This window comes from Pocillopora damicornis, chromosome 4 (genome assembly GCF_964200805.1).
Source record: "Pocillopora damicornis chromosome 4, jaPocDami1.2, whole genome shotgun sequence".
NCBI classification, from domain to species: Eukaryota; Metazoa; Cnidaria; class Anthozoa; order Scleractinia; family Pocilloporidae; genus Pocillopora; species Pocillopora damicornis.
The window spans coordinates 8,394,101-8,404,506 of record NC_142673.1 but is presented as its reverse complement, the minus strand read 5'-3'; the positions used below and the strand labels follow the sequence as shown (position 1 = coordinate 8,404,506).

General features: G+C 37.8%; 1 protein-coding gene across 1 annotated transcript; it reads right to left on the bottom strand.

Moving 5' to 3' along the window:
* Positions 1–5,676: 5,676 nt before the first annotated feature.
* Positions 5,677–9,701, bottom strand: LOC113680771 (melatonin receptor type 1A). The gene has a single exon (XM_027197814.2). It carries the CDS (start codon positions 9,055–9,057, stop codon positions 8,056–8,058), a length of 1,002 nt encoding a protein of 333 aa, XP_027053615.2. The 5' UTR covers positions 9,058–9,701; the 3' UTR covers positions 5,677–8,055.
* Between the last annotated feature and the right edge of the window lie 705 nt (positions 9,702–10,406).

The following is a 10,406-nucleotide window of genomic DNA, read 5'->3' as shown; positions in this document are numbered from 1 at the left end:
GAAATCCAGAATGATGGTAACCATCCAACCCTGCAAAATAATCAACGCATACTCGGGCGTTCCATAAAACCAGTACTAAATATAATCCTACGTTTATCAAATTTCCGGTTGAAAAAGTTCACCAACTTTAAACGCTGCTATTCAAATCTTTCTCTGCCTGCACGACCCAAATTCCCCTATTTTCCATTCCTAAGTCAAGTTTCGCCTCACAGTCGCTCCATAAATATTTGCACTTGAACGTGATGATCTTTGTTTACAAAGTTTTCTCCCGCTTACATCTAATAACAAACCTCTGAAGGTTTCTGCCTCTGAACGATATACCACAGAAGGCATTTTATGGATCGCAAGTTTTTCGACTTTTCGATAGTCTTTTTTGAGTTTGTTTCAGAGTTTTAGCTAGTCTTTTAGGATCTTGCTTTTATATCGGAATGATTGGAATGTTGGTTCGTATCTTAGAATTTAGCTTAGCTTCTTCCTTATAATTTCATATTTCAGTTTACGATAAGTACTTGGATACCTCGACTACGCTAATAAACGATTCAAGTCTTTTCCGTACAATATATCCTCGCTTCATAGTGCGTCTTCATTAGCGAAACTCATAGTTGACGTTAAATTTGCTTCGCTTGTGTCGGCCGCTACATACTGAAAACCAATGGCGTCTTAGTCTTAAGCGTTTTTCCGCATTTCAGTCAGGTTTCGAGTTTTTAATGTGAGTTTCCATTTTCTCTCTGTGACATTTTCCTTTGTCTTGATTAACCGCTGTAATTTCTTAGATCTTTGGTTTTCCGACACTTGATGGAAACGCGCTCTGTTCTCGGCGACGCTTAAAATGGCTCAAAATCTGAAATTAGAAGATCCTCGCAGCTAAGAACACTACTGAAACTAGTAGTTGTAAATAGGACCTGAAAAAAATTCAGGCCCGTACGGGATTGAATTTTTTTCAGGTCCTATTTACAACTACTAGTTTCAGTAGTGTTCTTAGCTGCGAGGATCTTCTAATTTCATCTCTCCACCGCAGTGCAAATATAGGGCTCAAAATCTCTTCACGTAGTTCCTCTCACTAAATTTTTCTCGTCAACACCTTTCCAAAAGTTCGTTCAGAGCAATTTTCTATTAAGTGTCGCAAGTAAACTGCGATTACATTGGTTTTACTTTGCTGTGCTCTGTGATTGGCTCAGAGCACTTTCGCCACTCTCTTTACCAATCAGATGCAAAAACTGATATCAATCACGACTTGGTTTCACTTAAAGTTCTCATTAGCTCTTAAAGGTATTTTCCTTTCTTCTGATTGGCCGTCATGATTGTTCTGGTTTTGGTTTTATAACACTCAATCGAAGACTTTATGTAACGTCAGTTGTTGTTATTACTTTATGTGGCAGACGGATGCTCAGTGAACCAGACATAAGCAAATTGAATTTAATGACGCAAATCTCAGCACAAAGTCTCTCTCCTCCTCCTGCTGATAAACAGTACAAATCCAATGAAAACTCTCCTGTCATGGCTCGCCACAAAAGAAATGTAAGTACAACTTTGGTGAGTGAATCTGTTTGTTGTTTTTTTTCTCTTGTTAACTCTTAACGCTCCAACATCAGTATGCATAATGCATATTCTCTATACTGTTCTCCATACATATCCTAAAGCAATGGCGAGGAGAATTTTTCTAACGATCAGGAGCTTCTTGAGTTTGCGATTCTTTTCTTTATTTAAGGGTGATACTGTTGGGAGAAATAAATTTGACTTAGGAACGGGGGGGGGGGGAAGGGAGGAGTAGGAGTAGGGGTCGGAGGAGGCTCCGTTATATAATTATTATGATCGATAGTCTCCCCTTTATACTCTGTTGGCGACGACTGATTCCCCGTCCGTTGCCTCCGAAAACCATGTGATCCCCTCGAAAATCCTTCTATTCCTCCATCCCCCTCTCCCCGCCCCCCTGATGAGAAAAAATGACTGGTCCTCAACCGTAACCCTGAGTTTTTCGCTTCACAATGTCTCACGGGAAGTGTTTCTTCAAGCCTCGACCTCGTGTGCTAGAGCCAGTTCTCCTTGCCCGCGTCTAGTCATATTGAATAGGGTCAACCGCCTGACTGACTGACGGACTTTACTCCGGCTCTTCCTCATCCTCCACGTCCTCCAGTGTGTCATCAGGATCAGATACGTCCTCAGTACCAAAAAACTTTTTATTCTCCCTTCCCCAGTCACAGTTTGCTGGCTTACCAATTGGCTGTAGGTCACCTTGCCTACGCAACTCTAGAGGTGGTGTTTCGCGGAGGTCTTTACTAGAACGACCGCGTTTTCCTCAGACCCTCCCCTCCCAACAGTCCTTCCAATAGATCTGCACATGCTGGTTGTATTAGTCGGGTCGGCATCGACGGACAGACTGTTAACCAGCTAAGTCCCAAGGTCCAATCAGCAATTCTCCCTACCTACTGCCATACTTTTCAATGTTAATTAAACAGGAGAGTTTGGCCGTATTTCAAAACTACACCTTCTAGCTGAGGAACTTGTCTGTTCTCGTAACCTCTGCTTCCTCTTGTTGTTAACAGCTTTCGGATGACGAGTGAACATCTGCTGTCATTCGGTCATGTTGGAAGAAACGTGAAATAAAGGGAGATCCGAGCGAGTATTACCTTGTTCAAATTCTTGATAATGGAGGTAAGTCTGAGTTTAAAAGGGTGAACAACTTGAGTTTATTTTTTTCTTATGGTCTGCTGTGTCATTGCGTATTTGTGTTGAGGGGAAGAAATGATCTGATCCACAAGAAAATTAAAGTTTGATTTTGAAAGTTACTAGAGTGTAAAATGTTCTCTGTTGTCTTTTGGGCTGATACGCTAGAATATAATGGCTATTATGCAGACTTACGTTGATGGGCAAAGGGGGTGGGGGGGGGGTGTCAAACAGCAGCGCTTATTGGCTCATGCAAGCAAATGAGGCCGATTTCTTGTTATGATCTCGGAGTTTTTCATGACAGAGATGGAGTCGCTTGCAACCCATGCCGCCCCCCCCCCCCCCCTTTGAAGCTAGTACATAGTTTCTTCGACCATGCACGCATTGTTCTTCTTAAGGAGGCTCCGTAGGGTTATTGCTCAATGTTGGCGCGCGCGCAGAAAACTTTTATGTTCTCGCTTTTCTAGGTCATCAAAAGCCATCTAAAGTCAATGACGAAGGTTCGGACTATCTTTTGCCGTATAAACATTAAGAAAATTATTTTCGTTACTAAGCGAAGGCTCCACGAATCAGAGGCGCTCGCCAATGTTAATCTGGCTTTGCCTTTGATTTTCTTCAATTTTCTTTAGTGAAATCTCATAGTTTTCACAATTTGTGAAATTTGTCCTGCCAATCATTTAAAAGCCGAAAAAATAGGGGTTATTCCTCGCTATTTGCAATTTTGTTTTTTCTTCGTCCATCTCAAGTTTGGTCGTATAATTTTTTTTTTTATCAACAGGCCGACTAGGAACGACACAAATATGTTTAACGGTCCAGAAAATCTTAGGAAATTTCACCGAAGGAAAGGTGAGAAATCATGCTCGAAAGATCTCTGTCTTCTTTGTCGCAAAACATAAGGTAATGGAATAAAACTTCGCCAAGATATATATCTGAGCATGCGTAAACTTTCTAATCTGTCGCGATCTGTCGCGATCTGTCGCCTTTTAGCAATCTTTCCCGCGGTGTTTTCTTTTCAGTTGACCTCTTTTTCAGGCGTAGAAGGCCTATGAATATTACGAGTGCAGTTGCTGGAAACCCACGATTTCGTCACATAAAAACTGCGTTGTGTTAAACTGTTTTTAACATACCTTTTCAGATAAGAATCGTGCGATCGTATCGAGCCGCCATGTTTGTTTTGCGTGTTGACGCTTTTGAAGCTCGCGTTATGTTCGCACCCAGATCTTGCGCGGTCAAAAACACTATGGAGCCTCTTTAAAGACATCAAGACTCAGACTAGACTTCCCTGTTATTCCCTTGCCTTGATTTTCCGATTTTTTTCCATTTGCAGGCGAGCTAGTCATACCAGACAATGCGAATGTGTACTACGCCCTGAATTCAAGTATGGAATCTTTGCTGTTCAAACTCAAGAAAAAGGAAGATGAAAAGCCGAGCTAAGGTATGTTTTCGAGTTTGTTTCCATGTTTATTGTAAAGTTGCGTTTTACAAGTATCGTTTCGAGAAGCTGAACTGAAGAAGGACAAGTTCTTATTAGTGAATATCATTGGAATGGCCAGTGAATACTTGAGCCTTTGATCGCCGCTCGTAAATGAAATTTCCAGGAAACGTTTTATTGTTACAATATAAAGTGGTTCATTAAACAATTTTTTTTCTCGTGTAGTTGTTAGAAAAAGGGTGAGGCATTGAGGTATTTCATAAACCTAACTTATCTCCACAGCTAAAACACGTTTTGAATTGTGTTAAAAGACAAAATTGGCATCTAGCAGGAATTTTCATTATAGGTGATTTTTGACTTATGTGAACGTTGAAAATGAATGGAAATAATATATTGGCATAAGCCATTCAGTAAACATTGTAATAAGCCTGTTGACCATTTCTTATTCCTTTTGGCGGTCTTGCCTTACAGGTAGAGCTTGGTCACCTTTTTCCTTATTATGATCGTGAATTTGACACGGAGACAAATGTTTTTGCGTAAGCTGCGGTTTGTGGCTAGATATCATTATATTTCCATTATGTTGCTAAAAGATGATTAATTACTAAGAAAATTACCCTAACGTATAAAAATTGATCCCGTGCAGGAATTTTCTGGAAATAATCCTCCTTTATACTTTTACCCATTTATTACTCTCGTTTTTAGGCCAAATCCATGTCGAATTCCCGATACGGAAAATAGTTTTTAATTTCGCACGTTCAACACCTCTTTTTCTTAGAGGTGAATCAAAGTATAAACATTTAGCACTTTTCATCTTCCGCACTGAATTTGTAATCAGATAACTTATACGACTAGCACGTAGCTCTTTTAGGGGCGCCCTCTGTTTTAGGGGCGCCCTCTCTTTTAGGGGCGCCCTCTCTTTTAGGGTACGCCCTCTCTTCTCCGAATTTTCTGTTTATTCTGCTGTTATGCGACAGTCTTCAAATATTATTTTCTTTTAAGGTGTCTTTTCAAGTATGATTTTGATCCTGTCAGTAAGTTTATGATAATTTTTAAATTGTCAATCTTGTTTCTGTTTCGCTCAACCTTGACCGTAAGACTAAGAAACTTAAGGTAGAAAGTCATTTTGTAAACCGTAAACATCGCGAATGTATCTACTTAGTATGCGAACTCCGCTCTGCGTGGCTAGCGTGATTCGCTAGTTAAGTGTAAAAGCATGACGAAGGTTAGAGATTGACAGCTCAGTAAGCGTCACTTTTATAAGCGGTGACCCACACTTTCCTAGAGAGATCAGAGCTAGTCTCCGTTGTATCAACTTGAGTAATTAAGGAGAGAATAAATGAAATAGTCAACCGAACGACGAGTGTTAGGAATTTACTACAAACTGAATTGTTTTCCTGATAGAAAGGGCTTAAACTGATGTTTGTCGACTTCACATTTAGTTCAATTGAAACAGAATTCAGTGATCATTCGAACCAATCAGTCCAGTTTTCTGGTGATATTTTTATTTAGTCCCAGTTGGTGGAACTTAACATGTTCTGCCGTTGTGAATGGGCTTAGTTACGCCATTATGCCTGAGTTGTAGGTCTCTGGTGTCGTGTTTATTATTCAATAAAATTTCAACAAGTCATTTATAAAATGTGTATGATCTTTTTTTAACTTCAACTAGTAACTTTTACTTCACTAGAATTACAGTAAAATATTACTTTACAATCTTTTTACGCGTATCACAATGGTAATATTACAATCTTTTTCTTACAATCATATAATACAGCAATGTACAATTATTTGATACAGTTTTTCTTGTCCCCATCTGACCTCCCCCACCACACCCACCTGGTGGAACTAGTGGAACTTAATATGTACTGCCGTTGTGAATGGGGCATTAGTAACTAAATTATGCCTGAGTTGTAGATCTCTGGTATCGTATTTGCTATTCGATAAAATTTCAACATGTCATTTATAAAATGTGTCTGATTTCTTTTAACTTCAAAGTTAACTGATGTAGAGGTGACATCCTATGACAGGATTAAGAGATGTTTTCATCTACTTCCTGGTCAGCCATCCCTACAGTTTGCCGATGCCGAATGAGGTTCTCGCCTCGGAAGGAATAGAAACTCTTTGACTAAGAAGTCGCTACGAGGTGCCCATCATTTAAGAATTTAAGTCAGGGGCAATGCATTTGTACACAAATTTCCGGCTAATCGTCCACCGAGCGACAACAACTTCAGAACAATATGATACAAGAGCGCAGTGTGATTGGCTAGTCAAATGTGCACTTGACTTTTACAAATACTCGCTGGGTTACCATTTTATGCGTCCCAATGCTCTGTTGATAATACACAATTTTTGTAAATAAATTTTAAAAATTAAATGATCTTACGTCAGCCCAGAAATGTATTTTGAGGATTTAGTTGAACCTTGTAAACATTACTAAGATAACTAAAGTAGATAATACATTTTTAATTGTATTTTATGGAAAAGAGACATAAATCTAAATTACTTGAATTAATTTTTACAAGTTTTTTTTTCAGTTGCGAATATGTTTATCTAGAAGCCATAGAGAAGGCGAAGTTTTAATGGTTTTCAAAAGGTTTTTGAAATGCAGTTTGCCTAATCAGGATAAAATTTCGCGCAAAAGTTTCATTTGCCCGTTGAGATTTTCCAACTAATCAATGATGTGAACCTTGGAAAAAATGAATTTGACTAGTGGAACTTAAAATATTGAAGAAATTCACGAGAAAAACAACACTGGAAGTAGGGAAGTAATTATCCAATGTTCCCGTTTCTATGTGCTCTTCCTCAGCAATAGTTTTAACGATCTTTTTCTTCGTCTACGATTTTTTGAGTACAAAAAAAAATCTTAGTACAAAATTTTTGTATTGAAGAGTTAAGTGTTAGACTGATTGCTAAATTTAGCGTCAAAATATATATCTCTTACGGCAACTGTACAAGTTCTATATTACTGAGTTTTTTATTATTATTACTATTTTAATAGATTAATGAAAATTAAACCTTTTTATGCAAATGCCAGTGTTGTCTTGTTATATATTAATTATTATTACTATCATTATTATTTTCGTCGTTATTATTATTACTATTATCATTATCATTATCATTATTATCATCATCATTATTATTTTCATTTATGTTATGATACAATCTTTTTGAAAATCCATATCCTACCAACTTACTACTTTGCTAAAAGAAAAATATTTTTTAATTTTGATATAGTAATGCAAAATAAATTACATCATGTTTATCTCCATGAATCCTGGACTTAAAACAAGGGAGAAAATATAAAATGCTGTATGAATAAAAAACTTGTAATTATTATGAACCTCATCATCGTTATTATTGTTATCACTTTAATTTTACTATTATCGTTATTTTTTTATTTCTTGTAGTAAATACTTTTGTGAACTCGAATCCTTCTCCAGGAATTTTGGTTAGCAGGTGATCTGTGATTTTATTGGCTGAACCATTTCTACTAATATAAACTTTGTTTTCATGAACTAATTTCTTTTACCAGGGAGTTACGGAGAAGCTACGGCAATTGACACCCAATGAAATATTGTAATAACTTCGCAGATCTCTTTGCAGTTGAAAGAAAAAAAAATTACAGCATCAGTGCAGTCTCCTGAGGATTTCCTATTTTTACTTCAAAGAATTTAAGACTCCTGTGAGACTATTTCTTAGTGTTACATGAGCACCTTTTTCAAACCCATAAATGGCAGTGTTTTGTATATCGCCGAAGCTCACCAGAAAAATTATGTCTTGTTCGACGTTTGAATTAGATTATTATGTGAAACTGTCACAAGTTGTTCATTCCAACTTGTCATTAAAGAATTTTTAATGTTTATTTCCCTTCCGCCTCGGTTAGCTTCGCTATTTTGTGGGTAGGGATTGTTACATGTGTATTTAAATTGTCAAATAAAATAAATTTGTTGTAACAGACCTTGTTACTTAGACATCACTGGGCCAAGTTCGTGTTCTTCTTGTTCAATTTGTCGCTGGGTGCATGCGCACAAAGTCATCCACCCACAAGATATGATACGGCGAAACTCGCTCCTGAATGTAGAATTCATTCCGGCATATATGACGGGATTGATAGTGTTTGAAACGTAAAGAAAAAACATGCACAACAGTTCTATATTTCTTGGCATGTGTGATACTAATGAAAAACGTCTCATTATGACTATAACCCATAGAGGAATCCAACATGCCAAAAAGGTAAAAACAACAATGAATAGCGACCTGCTCAGTCGAATTTCTTGAATGGAAACGCGTGCGTCGTTCCCTCCGAGTCGTCTCAACGAGGGAGAAATCTCTGTCAGATGTTGACGAACAACTTTTAGAACTCTCGAGTAAGAAAAAGCTGTGGCAACCATAGGGATGACAAGAAAAAGTGTTAAAACAATTATGTAGTGGATTAGCTTGCCGCGTTCCCCAAGGTGTTTGATAGAACATTGCGCATAGCCAGGCACAAACTCATAGTCTTGCAATTTGGCCAGTTTTGGAATTGCGGTGTAACAAGCCACAAACAACCAGACGAGGAGCACCCATAAACGAGACTTTCTGGGTGAAAATATTTTCTGGTAGGTTGCGTTTGATCTGCACATACGAACATATCGGTTCACAGCTGTTAAACCCATGGTTGCCGGTGAGACGTAGAGCACGAAGAGACTCATGAAGGCGTGAAATTCGCAAATGGCTTCTCCAAGCGGCCATTTTCCTGCGAACAGTACTATTTCACCGAGAGGCATCACAAAGACAGCGGAGAGCAAGTCGCTCACAGCCAATGCTATGATGTAAAGATTAGTGTGAGTGCGTAACCTTGGATTTCTGTAAACAGATAAGCATACCATGATATTTCCTGCCAGTGAGAAGAGGTTTAAAATGATCAAAGAGGAGCCTTCGAGGATAACCAGTGCTAAACTTCTCGATGCAAGATCGTCGGCCATCTTCGGTAACTCCGCTTCCTTGTCTTGTAGCTAGCAGTGAACACAACGAGAAAAAGTAGGACACTGCGAAAAATCAAGTCAAAATGCTGAGATATGTCTCGAAGCACTATTGTTGCGCATCGAAAACCGGAATAATGGCCAATATTTCCATAAAAAAACGAAAAAGCGATCTTACACCCGTGAGAAAGAAAAGGCAAATACCTTACAAAAAGCGAAAACAGCTCTTTTTTGATTCATAAAACCGAAATTCGGTTTTGAATATTATAACAAAATCCTGAACATTGGCATGTTAAGGAGTACTTGTCGAAGTAAGGTCTCATATAAACATTGACGAGGAAATATTGACGAACTAAAAATAGTAAATCTCGGAATAACTTTGGCTGAGGCGCTCTTGAATTACATTCCTGTTTTCTGGCTTAGTTATGTTTCCTCTTATTTATATTTGGAAATATATTTTGTTGTAAATCCCTTAAATTAAAATAATGAAACTTTATTGAAAGAATGTGTTTATGGCTGTTTGTATTTTAAAAAATTACTTTTTAATAAAACTGCAAAGCGTGGCAAATTGCTCAATGATATTGTTCTCGAGGCTATAAGCGTTGGTTTTTATTCAAGTTGAGTGACAAGACATTTTCTACTTTTCGAGAAACGTGACTGAAATGAAACGTAGACCGAAAGATTTCTCGAAAGTTTCAGGTCTCTAAGCTGAAGTATTTAAAATCGAAAGCGACTAATTTCTCTCAGTATTTTTGAGCTTTAGTAAATCGTAATTCATACAATATCAAAAAACAATACTATGTAATGAAAGAAAATTATAGTCAGGAACACAACTGCTGTAGAATATTAATAATTGAAATGTCAGCTCCAGACTGGACTCGAACCCATAATAGTCGGGCGATAGTTTAACAGCTGAGATAGTAAAACAACTGTGAGGAAATGATCTGTATGGCAGTTTTCGCAATACGCGCGTGAAGGGCGAATACAGCAAAAGTTAAATTATATATTTGAATTGCGGAATAAAGATGCTTGTAGACAGATATCGTTTAGCTGAAGTTGGAAACAGAATCGGAGTAGCTGTGAAAATGAAGAAAACATCATTCAGGCTTGGACAGAATTCGAACAAACGACCCTCCTGCGATATCGACAGTGTGATATAACGAAAGATTTTGTGGATATTTTATTTTTTTCTTCCTCAGAGTTTTTACACTCCGATGCAACATCATGATCGTTTGATAAAAATTGTGAAACAAACTGAAAATTACAATTTGAGACGGTACATCTGCTTTTCTGATAAAAATCTTGATGACTTACCATAGCAAATAGCAAGTACTCAATCTCCCATTTGACGG

Excerpts from the sequence above, each read along its gene's own strand:
- LOC113680771 (XM_027197814.2), bottom strand. The coding sequence starts at position 9,057 with ATGGCCGACGATCTTGCATCGAGAAGTTTAGCACTGGTTATCCTCGAA.